The 26,427-nt window shown below is 42.9% G+C and overlaps 1 protein-coding gene across 1 annotated transcript; it reads left to right on the top strand.

Moving 5' to 3' along the window:
* The first annotated feature begins 2,833 nt into the window (after window positions 1–2,833).
* LOC129522467 (zinc finger protein 709-like) lies at window positions 2,834–26,185 on the top strand. The gene is made up of 4 exons (XM_055344766.1): window positions 2,834–2,917; window positions 21,772–21,898; window positions 22,096–22,156; window positions 22,882–26,185. The coding sequence occupies exons 1-4, from the start codon at window positions 2,915–2,917 to the stop codon at window positions 24,614–24,616; spliced, it is 1,926 nt and encodes a 641-aa protein (XP_055200741.1). The 5' UTR covers window positions 2,834–2,914; the 3' UTR covers window positions 24,617–26,185.
* Window positions 26,186–26,427: the final 242 nt, after the last annotated feature.

Genomic DNA, 26,427 nt, shown 5'->3' on the forward strand with positions numbered 1-26,427 from the left:
GCCCCTAGTGCTCTCTCTCTCTCTCTCTCAAATAAATAAAATATGTTAAAAAAAAAGAATTTCTAAAACTCAACAGCAAACACCAAATAATCCAAATAAAAATGGGCAGGATATATGAACAGACATTTCTCCAAAGAAGACATCCAGATGGCCAATAGATACATGAAAAGATGCTCAACATCACCCATCATCAGGGAAATGCAAATCAAAACCACAATGAGATATCACCTCACACCTGTCAGAATGATGAAACTAGAATCACAGGAAAAAGAATATTAGTAAGGATGTGGAGAAAAAGGAGTCCTGTCACACTGTTGGTGGGAATGTAAACTGGTACAGCCACTGTGGAAGACAGTATGGAGGTTTTCCAAAAAATTAAAAATAGAATGACCCTGTGATCTAATAATTGCACTACTGGGTATTTACCCAAAGAATACAAAAACACTAATTTGAAAGGATATATGCACCCCAGCGTTTATAGCATCATTATCTACAATAACCAAATTATGGAAGCAGCTCAAGTGTCCATTGATAGATGACTGGATAAAGAAGATGTAGGGGGTGCCTGGGAGGCTCAGCTGGGTAAGCATCTGACTTCAGGGTCCTGGAATGGAGCCTCAGGTCTCCTCAGGTCAGGCTCCTTCTCAGCGGTAAGTCTGCTTGTAATCTTTCCCTTTGCCCCTCCTCTTGCTTGTGCATGCATGCTCTCTCTCTCTCTCAAATAAATAAAATCTTTTTAAAAAGATGTGGTATAGGGGATCCCTGGGTGGCGCAGCGGTTTGGCGCCTGCCTTTGGCCCAGGGCGCGATCCTGGAGACCCGGGATCGAGTCCCACATCGGGCTCCCGGTGCATGGAGCCTGCTTCTCCCTCTGCCTGTGTCTCTGCCTCTCTCTCTCTCTCTCTCTCTCTCTCTCTGTGACTATTATAAATAATAAAAAAAAATGTGGTATATATGTACAATGGAATATTACTCAGCCATAAAAAATGAAATCTTGCCATTTATAATAACATCAGTGGAGCTAGAGAGTGTAATGCTGAGCAAAATAAGTCTGAGAAAGGCAAATGCCGTATGATTTTACTCATGTGTAGAATTTAAGAAAGAACAAACAAATGAACAAACAAAAAGGAGAGAGAGATCAAAAACAAATTTTAGCTATAGAGAAAAAACCAGTGGTTACCAGAGGGAAGGTGGGTAGGGGATGGGTGAAATAGGCAAAAGGGGATTCAGAGTACACTTCCCTTGATGAGCACTGAGTAATATATGAAATTGTTGAGTCACTATGTGGTACACTTGAAATTAATATAACACTGTATGTTTAATATACACACACATATACAAGAAGAAATTGAAGTATCTCATCTCCCAATTCATTTTTTTAAAGATTTTATTTATTCATTCATGAGAGACGCAGAGAGAGAGAGAGGCAGAGACACAGGCAGAGGGAGAAGCAGGCTCCGTGCAGGGAGCCGGACATGGGACTGGATCCCGGGTCTCCAGGATCGCGCCCTGGGCCAAAGGCAGGTGCCAAACCGCTGAGCCACCCAGGGATCCCTAACCCTACAAATTCATTTTTTAAAAAGATTTTATTTATTCATTTATTTGAAAGAGAGAGAGCGAGAGAGCACACACAAGCAGGGGGAACGGGAGAAGCAGGCTCCCATGGAGCCTAACATAGGGCTTGAACCCTATGGGATCATAACCTGAGCGGAAGGCAGACACTTAACTGACTGAGCTACCCAGCTACCCTCCAGATCTCAGTTTTTTTTTTTTTTAAAGGATTTTATCTATTTATTCATGAGAGACACAGAGAAACAGAGACAAAGGCAGAGGGAGAAGCAGGCTCTCTGCAAGGAGCCTGATCTGGGACCGGATCCCAGAACCCCAGAATCACTACCTGAGCCAAAGGCAGATGCTCAACCACTGAGCCACCCTGAGATCAGTTATGGTCCTTTAGCTCTCCCCTTCAGTTGCCACCTGATAGAGGGTTCCAGGGATGCTTCTCAGTCCCTGGGCATGGTGGAGATACTGCTGCAGTGTGGGAGGATTTAGGTGGGGGCAGTTTGACTCAGATAATCTTAAAGGTGACCTCAGGGATTTGAGAGGAAACGGTCAAAAATGGTAGGTGTGTCTGCTGTATACAGAGGATGCCTGTCACGGAGTGATTCCATCATTGTCAGAATGAAGCCTACTCTCTAGGATCCTAGACTCACGAATCAGCAGGATTGTTATTTTATCGAAACCCAGTTTCCTGATAAGATGGATTAAATCGTATAATCACAAGAAAGGGATGGATCAAGATTTTTCACGTCAGAAGCATTTTCTAAAAGTTAACCCACTTTAAACCCAGAAGTCACTTTTCATCTGAAGCGATGGTTTGTGTTTGGTCCCAACGATGTTTTCCTGAATCTGACGTTTTGGAAGAACGCCCACCTAATGCATCCCTGGTTATCTGCTCGTGCACCTTTTTGGCAAAACTGCCATGTCAGACCCTGGTGGCCAACAAAGAGCTAGACTAATTATTGCGTCTGGAGAGCTGACGTCTAAGTGTCTGCAAAGGGAAGGTCAGACCTCTCGGTGTGAGGGCAGCTCCAGGTTCCGGCGAACACGTTCCGGGACAGGGAGCCTCTGGCCGCGGTGCGGCTCAGACACCGAACCTCCGGCCCCGCTGTCACTCAGGCGTGAGGGGGCGAGGCCTTGCGAGCTGACCAATCAGGGGCGGCGGTGGCGGGGGTGGGTGGGGCGACGCTCCGCCACCACCCCGGACGTCGCGGCTCCTTTCAGCCTCCCTGGGGATCGCGGGTCGCCCGTATTTAAAGGTGCCACGTTTCTCTGCCGCCGTTTCTTTCGCGCCGTGAGCCCGACCGTGCGCCGCATTCTAGGGAGGGCCGCCGGGGAACCCAGGAGACCTTGCAATGGTGAGCGTGCCTCGTGGGGTGCAGAGACGGGCGCTGAGGGGCCGGTTGGAACCGGCCGGAACTGGCTGTGGCGGGACCCCCGCGGTCACCTCCGGAGTATGCGGGTCCGCGGCGCCCCTAGGGCTGGGATCCCCTCCGGCGCGCGGCGACTTCGGCCCTGGAGCCTCAGGGCAGCTCTGCGCCCGCAGCCGCGTCTCCTCCGACTGTGCGGTGACGGCGAGGAGAGTCGTCAGGGGACCGTCGTGACTCCTCGTTCGTGCGTGGGAGCGGCTGCGGTCGGTGGGGTCCCCGGTCCCTGCTTTCCCCCCCGCGGGGGGCCCGTTTGCTCCTGAGCGTTCCAGATGTTTGGGAGGCTGGGTCTGCAGTCTGGGCCCCTGCCCCCTCAGCCCAGCTCTCCCCTGGGCAGGCAATAAATACCTCCTTTTCCAGTTCCTTCCCGCCGGCCCTCACGCCAGCTTCCCTTGGCCAGTTCACAGCATCGTTATCAACCATTGGTCCCACGGGTCTGTTTCAAACAGGTCCAGTATTTTAGTTCATTGTTTAGCCACAGTCAATGAGTAGCTGTTTTCTTTTCTTTTCTTTTCTTTTCTTTTCTTTCTTTTTCTGTGTGGATATTTTTACTTGAGAGAAACGCCGAGAATAATCACCCGGAGTTACTTTGTATGAAATCCGTGTGCTTCCCCACCTCCCCCAGGACGTGTCCTGGGCACCGACACCCTGTGGGAAGTACTTTGGGGGTGTGTGTGTGTGGTACCTCTTTGAAACTTTCCCGGGTCTTCTGTCCTGTCAGCAGAGTTCAGGCCCGCGCTGCCCCGCTCTGAGTAAGTCGCTTTTAAAAGACTTATTCAAAAAAAAGAAAGAAAAAAGATTTATTCATTTTGTTCTAGTCTTTGTTTTTCAGTTTTTAAAGATTCACGTACTCAGTAAGAGCTTGAAAGACAGTATGAAATATTTCCAAAGAGGCAAGAAAGAGGTAACTTCAGAGAAATATACGCCAGGACTACATTGTGGGTATTAAAAGATTCTTGTTTCCCGTTTCATGCCCCAGCATGGCTAGTAGTGTTCTGAGGTTGGTTCTTTTACTTCGGATGAGTTCAAATGGATTTCCAGGGCTTAGATTTGCAGACCAGAAGTGTTCAAGTATGATTAAGAGCTTATAAAACAGTTACTTGCCGTGTAAGTAGTAAATAACACCCTTTTCCCCCCAGGAATGCAAGAATTAACTGGTGGAGGTTCTTGTTGAACTAGCAGAGTGCCTTACAGTTTTTGTCCCTCTTTTCCACATAAGTGCACTGGGTTTGGGTGATTTTGCTGGACTCTTCAAATTGTGGGTTCTGGTAATATAAAACACCAGTGGTGTCCAGCTCACTTTCAGGAGGAAGCAGAAGTTTGAGGTCAGGGTCTCTAAGCCGAGACTCCCTTATTAGGTCTTGTTTTTTTTTTTTGTTTTTTTTTTTAAGGTGAATTTTGTACCCAACGTGGAGCTTGAATTTACATTCCCTGAGATGGAGGGTTGCATGTCTCTGGATTGAACCAGCTAGGTGCCCCTTAAGCTAAGATCCCTTTAAACCGGAGAAGGCAAATAACTTTTGAAGGCCCAATGGTTCTGGGGGTCCTTCTTCTAGCGGGTATCCTACTTGCTCACCCACCAGGGAAGGAGCAGTTTATTCTGAGAGAAGCTACCCACTCGTGGAATTCTGGGCTAGCATTTGCATCAGTGGGTGGTTGGGGTGATGAGGCAGTAATGCCTTTCTGAAGTTGTAGCTGCGTACATGCACTCAGAGTATAAATTATGTACACTGAAGAAGTCTGTGAAAGTCAGGAATTCTGTGTCCTGGATTAGGGTCAGTGACTGGGGAGGTTACTTGGGTCAGAACTTTGAACTGAGTCCTGCTGAAAGTTTCAGCACCTGTGAGAATGGAGGCCTCAGGGAGGGAGAGGATCCATCATGCTGCGGGGTGGGATGGGTGTACGGGGAATCCTAGAGGTCATTCCTGTGACTGCTCAGGTGTCCCTACCCTCCGTCACCAGGGACTGAGCCACTCCAGGGCTTCTGTCTCCACCAGGAGAGTCTAGAATGTGGAACCTTCTAGAAGTACCTCTTTGAAACTTTCCCTTTGAAATTTCTGAATGTGGGCTTTCCTTCTGTCCTGGGGAAGCAGGCTGCTCATCTGCGCTGAGTCCAGGGTTTCTTTCCTTTGGATTTCTTTTTTTTTTTTTAACTTTTTTTTTTTAATTTTTATTTATTTATGATAGTCACACACAGAGAGAGAGAGGCAGAGACATAGGCAGAGGGAGAAGCAGGCTCCATGCACCAGGAACCCGATGTGGGATTTGATCCAGGGTCTCCAGGGATTCGATCCCGGGTCTCCAGGACCGCACCCTGGGCCAAAGGCAGGCGCTAAACCGCTGCGCCACCCAGGGTTCCCTCCTTTGGATTTATTGATTGACGAGGGCAGCCCTTTGGCTCTGGCTCCCCCCCCTCCCTCCGCCAGACTTGGGCTCCTACACTGTAAGTTGATTGAGAGATAGAGTGTGAAGAAAGGTAGAAAATTCTGGAAACCAAGTAGAATCTGTGATCTGTTTAATCACATGAATGTTAAGATATATGATGAACATGTTTAAGTTCATCTTAACACATTAAGTCATTTGTTATTTTTATTTTTTTAATTTTTAATTTTTTTAAAATTTATTTATGATAGTCACACACACACACACAGAGAGGCAGAGACACAGGCAGAGGGAGAAGCAGGCTCCATGCACCGGGAGCCTGATGCGGGATTCGATCCCGGGTCTCCAGGATCGTGCCCTGGGCCAAAGGCAGGCGCCAAACCGCTGCGCCACCCAGGGTTCCCCTCATTTGTTATTTTTAGATTAGTTTTTGTATGTGTATGTTCTGAGGCAACATTGTAAAAAAAGAAGATGAGCTGTCATGGTGCTGGAGGAGGTCCCCCCTTTCCCATCCCCTTTGGCTCCCGGGGGAGCTCCTTGGGCATACCTGAGAAAATCAATGGGAGTTCCTAGAGTTCAGGGACGACACCTCCCCATTTATACATGGTGCTTAGGCAAACTCACTGCTTTTCATGCCTTCTCAGCTGGGATGTAAAGCTGGGATGTAGAACAAGGTATTGAATGGAAGTTGGTCCTCTCTTCTAAGTCTTGGGATGCAGGCCTCAAGGAGCGCCATAATGGGTTATTGACATGAGTTCAGATATGAATGAAAGATGTTCTGTTTCTGTCATCAGGGATGAATGTTAATGCATCTGTCTTCATCTTTTTTTTTTTTTTTTTTTGGCTTGTAGACTTTATTTTTCAAAAAAAATTTTTAAAGATTTTTATTTATTTGTGAGAGACACACACACAGAGAGGCAAAGACTTAGGCAAAAAAACAGGTTCCATGCAGGGAGCCCTATGTGGCACTTGATCCTGGGACTTCAGGATCACGCCCTGGGCCGAAGGCAGGTGCTCAACCTCTGAGCCACCCAGGCATTCCAAGTTTACTTTTTCTAATTTTTAAATTTATTATTTTTTAAAGATTTTATTTATTTACACATGAGATACACACACACACACACACACACACACACACACAGAAAGGGAGAGAGAGGGGATCCCTGGGTGGCGCAGCGGTTTGGCGCCTGCCTTTGGCCCAGGGCGCGATCCTGGAGACCTAGGATCGAATCCCACGTCGGGCTCCCGGTGCATGGAGCCTGCTTCTCCCTCTGCCTGTGTCTCTGCCCCTCTCTCCTCTCTCTCTCTCTCTCTCTCCTCTCTGTGACTATCATAAATAAATAAAAACTTAAAAAAAAATAAAAAAAAGAAAGGGAGAGAGAGAGAGAGAGAGAGAGAGGGAGAGGCACTAAACCACTGAGCCACCCAGGCTGCCCTATGTTTTTCTAAAGAACAGTTATGTTTACAGAAAATTTGATCAGAAAGTGCAGACTTCCCATATAACTCCTCTGCCTGGACACTGTCATATATATATACACATATATATGAAGAGTTCATAAAAGAAATATATACACACACATATCTATACACACATATTTCTTTTTATGAACAGCATTTTTTTAACATTAATTTTTAAAAACCTCTACATTCAATGTGGGGCTTGAACTCATGACCCAGGGATTAAGAGTTGCATGCTGTTTCAGCTGAACCAGCCAGGCATCCCTGTTGTAATATTTTATGTCTTGTATTACTTTGGTGCATTTGTTAAATTTGATGAGCCAACTTTGAAGTAGTTTACTTTAGGGTTGACTCATACAGTCTCAGGTCTTGAGCTAACATGAAAAAACATGTTTTTATCGTTTCTGTAACATAGAGAATATTTTTATTGTCCTAAAATCTCATGTGTTCCCCACCCCTCCACCCTCGTTCATCCCCTGGCAACCAAAGATCTTTTAGTATCTTTTACTTTTATCTTTCCCAAAATGTCATATGCTTGGAATTGTATGGTGTGTAGCCTTGTCATATTGGCTTCTTTCACTTAATATGATTTTAAGGTTTCTCCGTGTGTTTTTGGCTTTGTAATCTCATTCCTTTTTATAACTGAAGAATATATCATTCTGTGGATTTACCAGTGATTGTTTATCCATTCGCCTGTGTTTGTTTTGTTTTGTTTTGTTTTTTGAGTAAACTCTGTCTCCAACGTTGCGCCTGACTGAACTCACAACCTCAAGATCTAGAGTTACGTGATCTACCAACTGAGCCAGCCAGACATCCCCATTTGCCCATGTTTTGTGCTGGTCTCAGCTTGTCTGTACCAATTGCTGTGGTTGGACTGGTCCTTGTGGTTCCTATTATGCTTGTAAGGCTCTCTTCAGCAATAACCAACAGGAAACTTTGTAAACAATTTCTTTTTTATAACCTAGAGGATCTGGAAATTAGCACACCCAGGGCTACACATCATCCATGTCCTGATAGACAGTACACAGGCTTGCTTTCTTATTTTATTGGTCTAAGGGGGAGCTGTGGTTTTATTGACTACTCATTATTGGTGAATTAAAACTTAAGAGCAGGAATTTTAATCACAAGAGAAAAAAACAAGTGGCCTGAATGGCCAGTTACTGTAATCAACCAAGATCTCTAAAACAAAGGAGGTGGTTTGGCTCTTTATCTAGTCATGTGGCTGGCAATGTGTTTATTCTAGATACTGTCTTTGAAGTGGATGCTTCTTTGAAGTGAATGCCTCAGCAATCAAAGCTTAGGTCAGGCACTTGCATTACAAAAAAGAGAAAACCCAAACTGTCCCGGCTTATGTTACCATCTGCCTTCTGAAGCAGAGGCCTGGAGTCAATGGTGAGAACTATAACTAATGGCCTGGTTAGCTAATCTGCTAAAAGTCAGGGATAGGATTTATCCAAACCCAGAAAATACACCTCTAAGTAGGATTAGAGTAGCAAATTCTGTAATAATTGAACAGACAATAGTCTGAAGTTCAATCCATAACCATTGTCCCAAACTTGAAGAGTCTCATAATAAAACTAAATCAGTGGTCTCAGGGGCCCTGGAAATCTGTTCAAAGAATTGGGTAATATTGTGGAATATTTTAACATCATGGGCTATCTGGTTTACGTAGGTTTGAACTTGTCCTGAGTTGGTAGATTAGTTCTGTAGCTCATTGATATAGTCTCTTAGTCCTGAGAATGGATCAGTTCAGGTAAAGGTTGTGTCTCATTGATGCAAGTTGGTTCCCAAAGTTAGGCCTATATGGTACAAGTATTTGAGTTGGGTTATTAGGAAGCATTTCTGTGGAAACAAAGGAAAATCTGGTTAATGATTGGAACAGATTATAATTTCAGTATCTGAGTTTTGAAAGCAGGCAGTCAAGATGCTTCTAGATGTTGGGATTGCAGCATCATTAGACAGAGTGAGGGCAGGCAGGGGCAGTCTGATAGATTTCCCTGCCTTGTAGTTTGAATGTTTTGTGGTCTTTCTGAGTGGCCCACACAGCACTGACACTGAGATTGACCATATATATATGAGCTGTTGTAGTGGTTTCCTTCAAGTTTATGCCAAATTGTCCCACTTTAGCTTGTGTGCTCTTTCCAGGTCAGAAAAATGGGAGAAAAATTGGAAACATTAGTTTGGAGAGTTGTAGCCAGATATTGGAGGAAACAAGAATTTAGCAACCAGTTTAGTTTATAGGTAGGAAACAAAACCTCAAAGATAATGAACATAACTAGAATCTAGTATCTATAAAGGGGTATTAGTGACTTAATTTTTCTCCGTATAGTCACTCCCTTTGCTATCAAAGAGAACGATAATAAAACTAATTTGCTTGCAAATTAAGTCAGTTTTAATACATTTGGTCTGATATTTACATAAGTGCAATAAGAATAGTGATTGGCGGGGATCCCTGGGTGGCATAGCGGTTTGGCGCCTGCCTTTGGCCCAGGGCGCGATCCTGGAGACCCGGGATCGAATCCCACGTCGGGCTCCCGGTGCATGGAGCCTGCTTCTGTCTCTGCCTCTCTCTCTCTCTCTCTGTGTGTGTGACTATCATAAATAAATAAAAATTTAAAAAAAAGAATAGTGATTGGCCATATAGAATGTCTTTTTTAAAAAAGATTTTATTTGGGCACCTGGGTGGCTCAGTAGTTGAGTGTCTGCCTTTGGATCAGGTCGTGATCCTGGGTACTGGGATGGAGTCCCACATCAGGCTTCCCCACAGGGAGCCTGCTTCTTCCTCTGCCTATATCTCTGCCTCTGTGTCTCTCATGAATAAATAAATAAAATCTTAAAAAAATAAAATTAAATACTGGGATTCTTTAATCTTTTGTTTTCTAGATACAAGGAAACCCTTCCTCTTAAGCTAGCTATGACTTACAGCAATTTGGTAAAGAATACCTTTGGGAACAAAGATGAAACAATCACCTTTTCTCCCTACTGGATCCCTCTAGAATTCAGAAATTTAATGAGCATTCGTATTGTCATGATGATATAATTTACATGAAATCAAAGAATCTAGTCTCCTTGTAAAAGAACACAATTTAAAACAGTGGTTATGTTACCAAGTCTTGACTGCTTAACAGAGATGTACATAGATTCAGATATGACCAGACAGCTTTATGGAGCCAGTAAAGCCCCATGGAAAAATCAGGCTTGGTACCTTATGGGGTTCCCAGCATCCTTAATAGCAGGTTCATAGGGAAGGTCACTTCCTGGCAGGTGCAGGAACTTCAGGATATTTTGAGGACCTTGAGAAAGGAGGAATTAAATCAATGTGTTGCAGGCAAAGTCTGATGGTCCTAAGAATCCCAGTATTTTAAATAAAAAGTCATAAAAATTCTAATCATCTTTATCAGTTAACTTAACTTAGTCCTATGTAATTAGTTCTTGATCTTGATCCTTGGTTAGCAGTTTTACAGATCCAGTTTTTCCTTATACCTGTGTGAATTCTTACCCAGTTCAGTGGAATGGTATGAAAGTTATCAGAGACCTGTATTCTTGAGTACTTGTCAGAGTCCTTTCCATGAATATTTCTGAAGCTGAAACACTTCTGCTAAAGCATCATCAGAATAAAACGGCTGTCCGCAAATGACAAAAGAGTTAAAAATGGCCATGGTTAAAGATCTGGTGAGAGTTCGTTATAATACAAGAAAATTTGTTTCTGTGGCACACTGTATTCCAAGATAATAACTAGAATTAGGAGTGATAACATTATCCAAGACATGGCAGATTTTTACGAATTTCATGTAATTTCTAGAACGCTTACCTTAATAACATTCACCCGTATCTTAGGACCTAAGAAAGTTTATCATCACTGATTTGACAGTGCTTCCGTGTAATTTAACATACTCACTAAGCCTAATTAGTGACCTGTTTCTTTTTTTTTAAGATTTTATTTATTTATTCTTGAGAGACACACACACACACACACACAGAGAGAGAGAGAGAGAGATAGAGAGAGAGAGGCAGATACATAGGCAGAGGGAGAAGCAGGCTCCATGCAGGGAACCAGATGTGGAACTCAATCAGAGGACTCCAGGATCACACCCTGGGCTGAAGGGAGGCTCAACCGCTGAGCCACCCAGGCATCCCGACCTCTGTTTCTTCTGTCTGCAAGTGATGCTGGACATTTTTCGTTCCTTCCTGGGGTGTTTACATTTCAAAGGCATAGTAAGATTTACATCTTCAAGGGACAGGGAAGAGTTTAGTGCCTTTTGGATGGTTTTGACAGTTCCAGTTAAATTGTAGTAGTGCCACCCTATAATTAGGGGGAGCGCCTTGCAAGGAATAATTCTCTGGACTCAAGGTCCAGCGGGGCTTCTTCAGGGTGGGAAATGGAGAGTTTGGGTTGAGGAATTCGTAAATCCATTGGATCATGCCAGTTTTGCACAGCAGGGAGGAGGACTTTCATAACGTTTTCCCTTCACTGTGAGCCTTCCCTGTGGTCACTATAATGTCAGGATGGGCCTAGAGTGATACCCATACCCAGGTCTGGAGACGGTGTCTGGCATGAATATTGGTGGCTCTGGGAGCCTTTGCCTTCTTTCCCTCTTTCTTCTCGTGGGAGGCCTTGATAATCCCTTACCGGGATTCCATTGGTGGCCTTCCATTGGTGGCCGGGGATGCCTTGTGAGTGTGTTTCTTGGTTCTGTCCTCTAAAGGGCAGAGTTGATGGAGCGTAGGATCTGTAGTATCTCAGTGGAAAGAAGCGTAGAGCCCGGATGGATCTTTAAGAAACTTACTGGATTTTAGGGGCTTTGGAGATAGCAGCCAGTTGATGTGTTTTAGCAGCTGTGAGTAGCAATTCAGAGCCTGTTCCAACTAATCAGAAACCGCGCAAATTAGCCAGCTAAGTCCCCTCTCTCCTTCCTGCTGCATAAAATTTTCAAGGAACGTTTGAATTTTAGTTAAGGTATAGTTTTTGATCTCAGTTTCTACTTCTAGATTTTCTCCTGTTAACGTTCATCTGGTATGTTGTTCCCAGACACTTCTGGAGATGTCGCTGTGAGTGAACCCTCTTAGCAGTTTTCTTCTCCAGGGTGTCCCAAGAGACTTCTGCTGTCTCCTTCCACCTGTGTGATACACACAGGGTCTTGGAGAAAAGCCCTTAGGCCTCTAGAACAAAAGGCCCAGAGTGTTGGCACGCCCAGGAAATGTCCATGGGCTTCAGCATTTATCAAGGAGCCAGTGTCCCTCTTCTGGATTCTTAGGTAGAAACCAGATATTGATGACCTTTATATTTGTCCATTAATTTTTTTTTTTAAACAACACTCTGCTGGGGATTGGTCCTGTATCCCATCCAGTCAGGGGATGAAGAGCCATAGCAGTGCTTGGGGTGGTGACACAGACACTATAGGCCTCTGTTGTGTTTTTCCCCTGGTGGTACCATTGGTTTCTTTTTGCAGGACTGTTTCACTCTTCTGGGCTTGGACTCCCAGTCCAGGCATGACCACAGACTCAGTGGTCATAGCTGGAGTTCTCTTGAACTGCTCAAATACAGAAGTATTTTTCCTTGAGCCTTTTAGCCTAGAGCCTCTTTTTGGGACGTGCCAATAGCCTTGTGATTCCAGGCTCTCTCAGCCTCCAGGCGTGGAGGATTCTTATACATATTATTAGTCCTTTAATAGGCCTTTAGAATTAGCAATCTAATTGTTCCATTAGAACAGGAGGCCTCAACTCTTGCTGCTCCAGGGAGATCATTTGATTAGTATGGCAGCTGTGACCTTTTAAGGGGTAGGATACAGCTGGCAGTGCAAAACAGAGGCAACGTGTAAAAGCACTAGCAGTGTGACAGGCTCCCAGCAAGCAGGGCTCTTTTCCTGGATGGCAGAAGCAAGGTGCCGGTAAAGGGCATTTTTCTTAGTGGATTTTGAGGGCAATCATGTGGTCCTTCCAACAGTGCCCATTGGTCTGTGCGGGTCTCAGCCTTTCAGTACTCAGTGTTGTGGTTGGATCGGCCCTTGTGGTTCTTGAGATTGCAAGACACTTTGCAGCAATAACCATCAGGAGACTGAGAAAAACGGGTTTATTAAAGAACCTGTTAATTACACAGCACACCTGGGGTCACACAACGATTTCAGATTAGTTGGGAAGGGGGCAGGGAGGACACAGGAGGCTTGGGATCTGCCTCTCTTGGAGTAAGGATGGGCACCTAGGGTTTCATGAGCTCTCTCTTGGTTGATGAATTTATTTATTTATTTTTATTTATTTATAAAAGATTTTATTCATGAGAGACACACACAGAGAGAGAGAGAGAGAGAGAGGCAGAAACATAAACTGAGGGAGAAGCGGGCTCCCCACAGGGAGCCAGTTGTGGAACTGGATCCCTGGACCCAGGATCATGCCCTGAGCTGAAGGCAGATGCTCAACTGCTGAGCCACTCAGGTGTCCCTTGGTGAATTTAAAACATCAGAGTGGGAATTTAAAGTGCTGGAAAGAGAAAAAACAAGTAGCCCAAATAGTTACTGAAATCAATCAAAGGATCCTTTGGTGGAGGGCAGCCCCCTGTTACCTAGTGAAGCTGGCAGGCTGGCAACGTGTTTATTTGAAATGCCCATCTTTGAAGTGAATGCCTCAGCAATCTGCTTAATTCAGGCTCTTGCATTACAACAAACAAACAAACAAAAAAAACAAATATCTGGGCTTACCCAGGAGCCTGGTGATCATTCTTTCTTTTATGTGCAGTTTCCCAGCAACACAGAATTTTCAGATTGTTTTCATGTGCTTCTTTATCATTTCTTTCTTTCTTTTTTTAAGATTTATTTATTCATTCATGAGAGAAAGAGAGAGAAATAGAGGCAGAGAGAGACACAGGCAGAGGGAGAAGCAGGCCCCATGCAGGGAGCCCGATTCTCCAGGATCATGCGGCGGGGCCCCAAAGGCAGGCGCTAAACCGCTGAGCCACCCAGGGATCCCCCTGTACCATTTCTGTATCACTGCAGAAGTGCATGTTCTGATCTAGTTCCCATTTTTAATTGGGTTGTTTGTATTTTGTTGAATTTTAAGAGTTCTTTGGATGTTTTAGATACCAGTTCTTTATTAGGTAAGTGATTTACAAAGATTTTCTGCCAGTCCAGGCTCGTGTTTTCATCTTAACACTGTCTTTCTCTGAGCAGTTTTTCATTTTAATGAAAACAAATTTTTTTTTCTCTCTTGGATCTTGCTCTCATTGTTGTGTCCAAAAGGTAATCACTAAGATACCCTAGATTTTCTCCTATGTTACATTTAGGAGTTTTGTAGTTTTACATTTTACACTAAATCTATGATCCGTTTTCGTTTAATTTTTGTAAGAGGTATAAAACCTACGTACAGATTTTATTTTAAAATTTTATTTATTTTTATTTTTTGCTTATGGTTTAGTTCTCCCTGCACTATTTGTTGTTGTAAAGGCTGCATTTCCTGTTGAATGGCATTGCCCTTGGTTCTTTCTCAAAGATTGATTCTATATACTTGCATGGATCTGTAGAAGGTAATTGACTTTAATATATTGACATATTTTCCTTCAGCCTTTCCTGATTACTCTCGGTGCAGTTGATGCTTGGACACAGTCTTGAACCCTGTGGGTATGCGGATTTAAAAAAAAAAATTTAGGGCAGCCCGGATGGCACAGCGTTTTGGCGCTGCCTGCAGCCTGGGGTGTGATCCTGGAGACCTGGGATCGAGTCCCACGTCAGGTTCTCTGTATGATGCCTGCTCCTCCCTCTGCCTGTATCTCTGCCTCTCTCTCTCCATCTGTCTATGAATAAATAAATAAAATCTTTAAAAAAATTAAAGACGTGATAGCAAAAGCCACAAGGCATTTATTTATAGGTGCACACACCCGTCTCTCCTGGACTGAATCAAAAGTGACTGGCACAGAGGTAGTGCTTGCTGCCTTCTGAGTACCAGTGGGAGGGGTGCTGCGACTCTCAGCACAGCAGCCCCTAGGGACCCTAGGACTGGGCAGGGCTGCAGGTCACTCGTGTACTAACCCGATGCTCAGGTGGAGTGCTGGAGGCTGGTCTTCAGGAGGCTGGGCTGAAATGGGGGAACTCACCAGAGATGGTGGGGGTGGGGTGGGGAGGTGGGAGAGGTGTGGTGTCAGCACTGCACTAGAAGGCCCACCCTAGTGCCCCACCTACTGAGTCCTATACAAGCAGGTTGGCCTCTGGTACAGCCCTTGGGCCCCTTCTAGGCCCAACAGGGAACCTTTCTGCAGCAGGGCCTGGCCCAAGTTCTCCTGGGGCAGGAGCCCTCAGATGTGGCCATAAATGCTGACGGGCATGGGCCTGTGGTGTAGCTCTCCGCAGGTGGGCAGGTGGACAGCTGTATGGTTCCTCCAGGCTGCTGTTGCCACCCTCAGGCCTGAACTGTAACTGCTGCTGAGCTGAAGCTACTAGGCCATCTTGGGCGGGTCCCACTACACACCCCTCTGTGCCCAGACCTGATCAAGCCCAGCTGGGCCTACCCCTTGGCAGATTTTTTATTTTTTATTATTTATTTATTTATTTATTTATTTATTTATTTATTTATTTATTTTTTAAGGATTTTATTTATTTATTCATAGAGACAGAGAGAGAGAGAGGCAGAGACACAGGCAGAGGGAGAAGCAGGCATCACACAGAAAGCCTGATGTGGGACTCGATCCAGGGTCTCCAGGATCATGCCCTGGGCTGCAGGCAGCGCTAAACTGCTGTGCCACCGGGGCTGCTCATTGGCAGATTTTTTAAAATAAAATTTTCTTTATGATTTTATTACCTTTTATCTAGCTTACTTTATTGGAAGAATATATCATATAGTACCTATAACAAAAAATACATGTTAATCGACTTTATGTTGTCATTAAGGCTTCTGGTCAACAGTAGTTGTTTTTGGGTAGCCAAAAGATAGACAAAGATATTTGACTGCCTAAGGGTTGGTGGCCCTAACTACCTGAGTTGTTCAAGGATCAACTGTAGTTTATTTATTTAAAAAATTTTTTTCATTTATTTATTCATGAGAGACAGAGGGAGGCAGAAACACAGGCAGAGGGAGAAGCAGGCTCCATGAAGGGAGCCCGATGTGGGACTCGATCCCAGGACTCCAGGACCATGATCTGGGCCAAAAGGCAGGCGCTAAACCACTGAGCCATGCAGGGATCCTCTCAACTGTAGTTTAAAGGATTTTTCTTGTCACTTGGGACTCTTGGAGATTTTCTCAACCAACAGTCTTTTGCCACACAAACAGTTGTATTATTTATTTATTTAAAAAGTTTTATTTCTTGCTTCCCAGTCTGCATACTGTTTTGTTTTGTTTTTCCTTTTTGGGTCTAACTGCATTAGTTAAAGAGTTCCAGCACGAGATTTACTAGGACTGGTGAGAGAGGGCATCATTGCATTCTTCCTGATGTTACCAGAAAACACCTAGCTCTTTAAGGGTACTTCACTTCTATTAAACTAAAGTCCAGTTGATGTAGAGGCAGGTGTGGGCAGAGGGGAATAATTCTCCATTCTAATGATTTGGTCTGAATCTCTAGGGAACCTCTGTACCTGGACTTTACTAGTGAGTAAGATATGTCATCTTTGTCCCTAGTTCCTAACAAAAATCTCCTGAAGCCCTTGGAATTGCTCAAGTGATAAGGGTGATAGTATCTTTTATTCTTTTATAATGAGGCAGCTCTTGGTCAGCTCTTAGATAGCTTCAGGATGGGTATTGGACACCAGGAACACAAAGCCTTGATTAGGGGTTGGGACTTTGAGCCTCAGCTCCCAGCCTCTGGAGAGAGGAGTCTATAGGGTTGAGTTAATCACCATTGGCCAGTGATTTAATGAATTGTGTCCATTTAATGAAATCTCCGTCAAAACTATTAAAGACCTGATTCAGAGGGTATCCTGGTTGATGAACACATACATTTAGGTGCTGGGGAGTTGGCGTGTCCAGAGAGGAGGTGGCAATTCTGCAATCTCCCCCACCCCCACTTCCCTCACCTATATGACCACCTTACTTTGACCTGTGGGTCACTACCTTTTGTCTGTTTGAGTTGTATCCTTTATAGTAAACCAATATAGTTAAGTGAAGGGTTTTGCTGAGTTCTTATATCGTTTTGGTAAGTTACTAGATGTGATGGCACATGGAGGGAATCTGAATGTGTAGATGGCGGAGCAGAAATGTCGGCAGCCTGGTTGGGCTCCCCGTCTGTGGCTGGCATCTGAGGTGGGACCACTGTGGGACTGAGCTCTTCACCTGTGGAGTCTGACATGAACTCTAGGTGGTAGTGTTAGAATTGAATGAACTGTGGGACACCTGTTTGGTGTTACAGAGTCGGAGAAGTGGCACTGGGACAGACATCACATACTTGGTGTCATGGGGGGGGAACCTTGTCATCCCCAGAAATACTTCACCACTGAGAGAAGACTAAGGCTAGAAGAGACTTAAGTTAGCTATTTCCTTCCTCCCAGGTCAGTTAGGCTCTGGGAAAATCCCAGTCAGTTACACTCTTGTGAAATAGATTGTTTTGAGGACAGGCTTTGTTAAAAAGTATAGAATATTCTGGACATATCTTTAAATGTCTACTTTTTTTGTCTTTCTAATTTTGGAGACAGTATTTTACCCTGGTACCTCAGTTCTGTAATGGAAGAGTTGATTCACATTTCTTGGCTCTTGTCCTCTGAGGACTGGAAGCCAGCTGCTATAAGCTCCATACATGCCCAATCAGAGACTAGAAGTGTGACTCCTTTTTTGATGTTTATTGAGAGCTTTAAACCCTCATCTCTCCTTCCTCCCTTTATGCCCCCCATCTGTACAAGGGGACAAGACAGCCCTGGGGGTCCTTCCTTTGGTTTTGGCAAATGATTCAATCTACTGTCCTGCCCCTGTTCCCCAAATCTCACATTAGCCCACCTCCAAACCCCAGTAAAAAACCCAGGCCAGGCTCCTTTCCTTGATCTTGCAAGGCATTTCCCACCTGCTTGAGAGGCCTGCCCTGCCTTCTCTGGACACTTGCATTATGGAAGCAAGAAACACTTTCATATCCTCTAGGCATGTGTGTGTTGTCAGTGTAGACATCTGAACCAAATCTCAAGTTGGGGTACACCTGCCTGGGCGGTTGACCATAACAGTTATAAAATAGGTAACTGGTAAATACTTTGCAATCCTGTTTGCTTTATTGTTCTATTGATAAGTCCTCCAAATCTTTTGATATTAATGCATGCCATCCTTGTATGAGTCTCCACGTGCAAATGCACAAAAAAATTCTATGGACATTGTTGAAAAATTGCTGGGCTGTAGATAGTGATCAGGTCAGATTTACAGGAAATAGTAGATTAAATCACTTGACCCTCCTCCATTCTTACAATTTATTGAATAACAATTCACAATTCGTAATGGTCTTCGACACTTGGGATTAGTAAAATTGATGAGTTTTTTTTTCTTCTCAGAATTTTTTGTTCTAATCACTGTGAAATGGCATCTACTGGACATTTTATTTTATTTTATTTTATTTATTTATTTTTCTACTGGACATTTTAATTCCAAATTACCTCTACCAAGGTGATGGAAATTTTTATTTATTTTATTTTTTTTTTTAAGATTTTATTTATTTATTCATGACAGACATACACAGAGAGAGAGAGAGAGGCAGAGACACAGGCAGAGGGAGAAGCAGGCTCCCTGTAGGGAGCCCAACCAGGGACTCGATCCCAGGTCTCCAGGATCACACCCCGGGCTGAAGGCGGCGCTAAACCACTGGGCCACCAGGGCTGCCCAGTGGACATTTTTAATACACGTATTTCATCTTCTGTTCAACATGTTTGACTTTTTTCCTTTTGAATCTGCCATCTGTTCATATTAACTCTGGCAGTTGATCTTTCATATTGCAGGTGTTGCTGATGCTTTTTCTTTTCCCTGTTTGGCTTTAATTATCTTAATTTTAATATAATAGAATTTGTGTGTCTCCGAGTTTATGGCTTGCTGTTTTTGTTTTGGTTTGCTCTTTTTCTAACGAGGAAATTCTCCCTATTTTGTGTCAATAAAATATCTGTGAATTCTAAAAGTTTCCTAGTTTTATCTTGCACAGTTATTTTTTAAAAGATTTTATTTATTCATTCATGAAGACACCAGAGAAAAACAGAGACATAAGGCAGAGGGAGAAGCAGGCTCCATGCCAGAAGCCCGATGTGGGACTCCATCCGGGGACTCCAGGATCATGCCCTGAGCCAAAGGCAAAGGCTTAACTGCTGAGCCACCCAGGCGTCCCTATCTTGCACATTTAAAGATTTTTAAAATTATTTTTTATTTTATTTATTCATGAGAGGCACAGAGAGAGAGAGGCAGAGACACAGGCAGAGGGAGAAGCAGGCTCCACGCAGGGAGCCCAACGTGGGACCGGATCACGGGTCTCCAGAATCACGCCCCGGGCGGAAGGCAGCGCTAAACCCCTGGGCCACCAGGGCTGCGGTATCTTACACATTTAAATCTAAAGTGAATTGGGTATTTTCCATGGAACATTGGGGAATACAATGCATTTTCCAAGTAATTAACAGTGTACGCCTGCCTTTTCATAGTGTTCATGATATTTGCAACTTTGCTACAATGACTCTGTGCCCTTGACTAATTTCATATTAAATACCAGCCTATTGAAGGCGCTTTCTACTCTTGTCTGCTTATATCTCTGTCTGGAATAATATAGCTTAAAAATCCTTGATGTGTGTTAGGTACACCACCACCTTGTTCTTCAGAAGTCTCTGTCCGGTTCTCAGCATTTGTTCCTTCTATTGGGCTTGTATGAGTACTGTTGACTACTGAAGAATCTGTTTTGGGGACTCTGGAGTTTTATAAAGGTACCATTTGGGAGTGGTGACATCTGAGGGACACTGAATTCTTGTTAAGAACAGTTGGCATCTGTTCACTTATTTCATTCTACTTTGACATTAAGCAACAATTTTTGCATTTTTCCATGAGGATCATTAAATATGCTTTAGTCTCCTTAAATACTGAAATTGATGTGTATAAGTTAGGAGAAAGTTTTCAAATGTCATCTCGTAGTGTAATCACATAGGATGGGCTCAGTTCTTCAACATGTTTTGAGTATACATGTAAATTATTGTCTACCAGGGAATTTTTTAAAAAGATTTTATTCATGAGAGACAGAGAGAGAGAGACAGAGACACAGGCAGAGGGAGAAGCAGGCTCCATGCAGGGAGCCTGACGTGGGACTTGATCCCAGGTCTCCAAGATCACACCCTAGGTTGAAGGCGGCCCTAAACCGCTGAGCCATCTGGGCTGCCCTACCACGGAAGTTTAATAGAGACTCAGTACTTGGAATGTTTGTTGGGCCTGGTCCTGTCAGCACTGTTTGCCAAACCTGTAACAAGTTAGATTCTCAAAAGGAAGATAGGAGTTTATGTACTGTAATGTTTGCATAAGTGCTTCAGGCACACTGAGGCAGTCTTATCTGTAGGGTTGATGAAGTCACTCCCAAAACCCCAGTTCCCAGATACCAGCACAGGATGAACTTTGTCTTTGTCATCCAGTATTTCTAAGGGTAAGCAATCTTAGACCTGCTAATGTTCACTCTCTTCCTCACACTAGATAATAGAACTGTTTGTGAGCATGCTCTCCACTTCCCATGTGGAAAGAGTTGTTAGAACTGACCCAGGCAGCTCATTTCTCCCTGGATTCACAACAAAAGAGGTGTTCCTAGTTTGCTGTCACTCTACAGAATAGGTCAGTTCTAGCATTAAAATTGCTGGGTGGAAACTTTTCTCTGTGCCTTAGATGCAGACATCATTGTGTCAATCAACATGATTGATCTCTTTCAGGGACCAGCATTTAGGGGAATTAATCCACTGAGGGATTCCTATGTTTGGGTTGGACCATCCTGCTGCCTTCCTAGCAGAGGAACTCAGAAATGGGAGGAGAGCCTCTAGAGTGACTGGTTGGGGATCACTTGCAACAGAAATCAGAAAAAAGGGATTTGGTGAGGTTTTTGGAGGAAAGCACCATTGGACTCACATCATGTGCAAATTCATTATCAGTACTAACATGGAATTCAGTGAAGTCACTTGTAAATTTCATGTCTTTACATACTCCTCAAGGTCACCAAGCCCTAGTTACAGTCATACAATTCTGTAAAAAAAATCTCTTCTGGAATCTTATCTCAAGATCTGTGCCTTTGTGTCTTAAAAATTGGTAAGAGGCAGCTGTGAGGCTTATGAATATATGGATTTTGAGGATGTCTAAGTTGTCATGCCTTTTCCTCATGTCTGAGTTGTATATTCTAAATATTTCCTGGTCCATGAAATGAGACAGAGCACAGAAGATAAAATTGATTCTTTGATAAATTATATAAACAAATTATAATTATACTCTTCTGTGAAAATATTCTTGTTCATCCAGCTGGATATGACTGTTTGTAATGATCTGGAGGACTTCAGCACACACTGGCCAACTGGATCTTGTAACAGTTTGGCTTCTCCTGGCTTCCATGTTTGGGGATGGGAATAGAAGAAAAAGCTTCCATTTTTTCCCTGTTTTTGTTCATAAAATATCATGCATTTGTGACCCTGTGCTTCATGGAGTGCTGTGTGACATTGTGAGTATTTAAGGAGGAGGTGAAAGTTTTTCTCACAAGGAATTGATGGTCTTGAGATGGAAATAGTTCTTTGATTCATACAGCATTTCTCCAAGGTGTTCTGTTTCCTGACAGTAGGGAGCAATGGAGGTTTAAAGTTATGACAATAAAAATGTAGCAGTGAATTCCTGTGGTCATGATGCTGATAAATTCATGAGGAAGCGAGTGTGACCAGAGAGGAAGAGTCTGATGACCGAGTCATACAATAAATGTTAAACAATCAGTCTTATGTGAATTTCTTATGAACTGAGTATAGATCACCAGTGTTGTCCATCTCACTCCTCCTCCTGTACACATATATGGGATATTTTAGGACACAGTGGCCTTTGAGGATGTGACTGTGAACTTCACCCTGGAGGAGTGGGCTCTTCTGAATCCATCCCAGAAGAAACTCTACAGAGATGTGATGCAGGAAACCTTCAGGAACCTGGCCTCAATAGGTAGGGATGACATTATTCTTACTTACTTAATCAACCAGAGATCCAGCATCACTCGCTCATCAATGCTAATATAAGAGGTGATAGGTGGAAAGGACATATGTCAGTAAATAAATCAGCCATGATGACAGTTCATCATGGACCTAGAATCTAAAAAATATTCTTTTGTAATGTGTGCTTTTTCTTGGTCTGTATTTTAGGGGGAAAATGGGAAGACTGTAACAGTAAAAGTCTGTATAAACATCATCAGACAAATCTAAGGTAAGAACTGTGTCCCTGGGGGTACCTGGCTAGCTCAGTTCATAGAGTACACAACTCTTAATCTCAGGGTTGTAAGTTCAAGCCCCATGTTGGGCATGGAGCCTACTTAAAATTAAGAAACAAAACCAGTGTTCCCATGAGAAAATCTTTGTCATATTAAAAAAAAAAACAAGCAAATAAAATGAATCAGAGCATATCTAAGTTTATTTATTTTTAGGATATTTTCATCAAAAATTTTTTCCCTAATATGACCTAGATGATGTTCAATGTTTGAAAGATAGTAACATGTGGAAAAATATCTGGAAGCTATTTTTATTTTTTTATTTTAAAAAAGATTTTATTTATTTATTTGACAGAGAGAGGAGAGAGTGCACAAGCAGGGGGAACAGCAGGCAGAGGGAGAGGGAAAAGCAGGCTTCCTGCTGAGCAAGGAACCCAATGTGGGGCTGGATCCCAGGACCCAGGGATCATGACCTGAGCCAAAGGCAGACACTTAACCAACTGAGCCAACCAGGTGCCCCACAGAAACCCCATTTATGATTATCACTTTTGATAATAGCAATGATCATCTCCTTGCAGAACACTTAGGATATACTCACTTTCAAACAGTGCGAAAGCATAGGAAACATACACATTTTTCGAAAAATGGTAAAAAGTCATTGAGATAATTTAATAAATAGGAAATTGTTAAGCCATTAATAACATGCTTCTCATTTTTACAACAGGCATGTGATAGAGAGACCCTGTAAAAATAAAGAAGGTAGTAAATGTGGAGAATCCTTCAGCCAGAATCCAAATCATAAGCAGATAAAGAAAACTCCTACTGGAATAAAACTACGTAAATGTAGCTTCTGTGGACAAGTGTTCAGACATCATTCATCTTTTAGCAGGCACATGATCTCTCACACTGGCCACAAACTATATGAATATCAGGAATATGAAGAGAAGCCTTATAAGTGTAAGGAATGTGGGAAGGCCTTCAAGCATCGACAATCCATTCGAGTACATGTAAGGACTCACACTGGAGAGAAGCCTTACAAATGCAAGCACTGTGGGAAAGCCTTCAAGCATTGCCAGTCCATTCGAAAGCATGAAAGGATTCACACTGGAGAGAAGCCCTATGAATGCAAACAATGTGGAGAAACTTTCAGGTATCACCACAACTTTCAAAAACATGAGCGAACTCACACTGGAGAGCAGCCCTATAGATGTAAGCACTGTGGGAAAGCCCTCAGTTGCCTTAGTTACTGCCGAATTCATGAAAGAACTCACACTGGAGAGAAACCATATGAATGTAAACAATGTGGGAAAGCCTTCAGTTATGCCAGTTACATTCGAATACATGAGAGAACTCACACTGGAGAAAAGCCCTATGAATGCAAGAAATGTGGGAAAGCCTTTAGTTGTCCAAATTATTTTCGAAAACATGAAAAGACTCACACTGGAGAGAAACCCTATGAATGTAAGCAATGTGGTAAAGGCTTCAGTTGTCCCAGATCCTTTCGAAGTCATGAAAAGAGACACAGAGGCGAAAAGCCTTATGAATGTAAAATATGTGGTAAAACCTACAGTTGTCCTATATACTTCCGAAATCATGAAAGGAGACACAGTGGAGAAAAATCCTATGAATGTAAAATATGCGGTAAGTCCTTCAGTTGTCCAAAGTATTTTAGAAAACATGAAAGAAGTCACACAGGAGAAGAACCCTGTGAATGTAATGAATGTGAGAATACCTTGAGTCCTCTCACTATATTTCAAAGACACATGATGAAGCACACTGGAGATGGACCTTATAAGTGTAAGGAGTGTGGGAAAGTCTTCGATTGTCCAAATTACTTTCGATGTCACGAGAAGATACACAGTGGAGAAAAGCCATATGAATGTAAGGAATGTGGCAAAGCCTTCAGTTCCTCCATGTCCCTTCAAAACCATGAAAGAAGTCATAGTAGGAAAAAACCTCATGAATGTAAGGAATGTGGTAAAGCCTTTAGCTTTCCATGTTCCCTTCAAAAGCATGAAAGAAGTCATACTGGGGAGAAACCATATGAATGTAAGCAATGTGGGAAAGCCTTTACTTATCTCAGTTCTATGCAAAAGCATGAGAGAACTCATAGTGGAGAGAAACCCTATGAATGTAAACAATGTGGGAAAGCCTTCATTTATCTCAGTTCTATGCAAAAGCATGAAAGAACTCACACTGGAGAGAAGCCCTATGAGTGTAAGCAGTGTGGGAAAGCTTTCATTACCCTCTCAAATGTTCAAAGGCACATGATCAAGCACACTGGAGATGGACCTTGTAAATGCAAGGAGTGTGGGAAGGCCTTTGATTGTCCTAGTTCATTGCGAACTCATGAACGTACTCACACTGGGGAGAAACCCTATCAGTGTAAACATTGTAGTAAAGCCTTCACTCGTTCTAATTCTTTACGAAACCATGAAAGAACTCATAATGGAGAGTAGCTATGTGAATGTCAGAAATAGGGAAAAGTCTTCAATTGCTCCAGTTCTTTCTGACTACATGAAATAAATTGCACTGAAGAGAAACTATAAACAGAAACAATATGGTAAATTCTTTATTCCCCATTATGTTCAGATACATGAAATTCATACTAGAGAGAAACTCAATGTAAGGAAAGTTATGAAAGCTTTCATTTATCACACAGTCTTTCAAGGACACATGAGAGTGCACATGGGGGAGAAACCATATAAAAAGCTAAAGAATCAGGGAAAGCCATCACTGCATTCCCATGGGAAGCCATGGAAGAACTCACTGGAGAGAATTACATTGAATGGTAAACATTGTAGGAAAATGCACTTGCCCCATCTTTTTACAAAACCACGTGAGGATGTATAGTGGTTAGATAGATACCTTATAAATAAATGAAAAATAAAGGAAGCTTTTTAATTAGAAAAGGATTTTCAAAGTCACTTAAAAACTGCACTGTAAAGAAACTAATATAAGTAACATGGGTAAGCCTGGTGCAGATTACTGTATAATACTCCCCCAGGTTTGACAACACAATAGAAACATTATTAACATTATACCTTTGTTGTCTTCATCAGTGGCTTTTTTTCCCCTCCAGTTTTATTGAGAAAAGTTGACCCATTACTACATAAGTTTAAGACATGTAGTCTGATGGTTTGATTTACATATATTGCGAAAAAGTTACAGTGGTTCAGTCTTTTTTTAAGATTTTATTTATTTATTCATGAGAGACACACAGAGAGGCAGAGACACAGGCAGAGGGAGAAGTAGGCTTCCTGCAGGGAGCCTGATGTGGGACTTGATCCCAGGACCCTGGGATCATAACCTGAACCAAAGGCAGATGCTCAATCACTGAGCCACCCAGGTGCCCCAACAGTGGCTCAGTCTTAATGTGATTCTCTGTTTGAGGGATTTCTACTTAGTTTTGCAAAAACATTGAAGTGGGAAAATACTGTAGGTACTCATTAAGCAGTGGTTTCTAAGTCTGATGGGTTATTTTTCCCCCTCAGTAAACTGCTAACATTTCCATTTTTTAAAAAGATTTTTTATTTATTTATTTGAGAGAGTGCATGAGCAGGGAGGAGGAGACAGAGGGAGAGGGAGAAGCAGACTCCCTACTGAGCAGGGAGCCTGAGGTGTGGGGTTTGACCCCAGGACCCTGAGATCAGGACCTGAGTTGAAGACAGATGCCTAACCAACTGAGCCACCCAAGCACCCCGAGTGTTCCCATTTTGAAGACTGTTTTTCATCCATAGATGAACTAAAGTATGTTTTAACATGCAAGTAGTTTTAATTTTTATACATTTTTCTTTTTTTTCTTTTCTTTTTTCTTTTTTTGGTAAGGATAGGACTTGAATAATGAGGTATCATCCTTAAAAATAAACTGCCAATTATTTTATCAGCAAAAAATGAGTTTATTCAGAATAGGAGAGAATTGCAATTCAGGGCAAAGATGCTATGCAATGCCATAGGCAATTTTGGAGAACAGAGGAGAGAAATACTCTCTATATAAGAAAGCAGAGGACTTGGGAAGGGCTGTTATGAACAAAACATTTGTTGGAATAAACTGGAAGTTCAGAATATAGTGGCTTCTCATTGGCTGAGTTGTAACTGTCATTGGTTGCGCTGTTGCTGGGTGTGGAGGAAGTCTTCCTCTTTCTGGGATAAAGAGGTGGTTGCTAAAGTGGTATTTCAAGATATGTCTCTTCCTATTGAGTGTGTAACTGAGGAGGAGTGGTAAGGCTGGGAACTTCTACTACTGAACTGATTCCATTTTCAACAGGTT

Source organism: Nyctereutes procyonoides, unplaced genomic scaffold (genome assembly GCF_905146905.1).
Source record: "Nyctereutes procyonoides isolate TBG_1078 unplaced genomic scaffold, NYPRO_anot_genome, whole genome shotgun sequence".
NCBI classification, from domain to species: Eukaryota; Metazoa; Chordata; class Mammalia; order Carnivora; family Canidae; genus Nyctereutes; species Nyctereutes procyonoides.

Coding starts and splice junctions, on each gene's coding strand:
- LOC129522467 (XM_055344766.1), top strand. Junction 21,899..22,095: donor CAGGAACCTGGCCTCAATAG/GTAGGGATGACA, acceptor TCTGTATTTTAG/GGGGAAAATGGGAAGACTGT. Junction 22,157..22,881: donor CATCATCAGACAAATCTAAG/GTAAGAACTGTG, acceptor TTTTTACAACAG/GCATGTGATAGAGAGACCCT.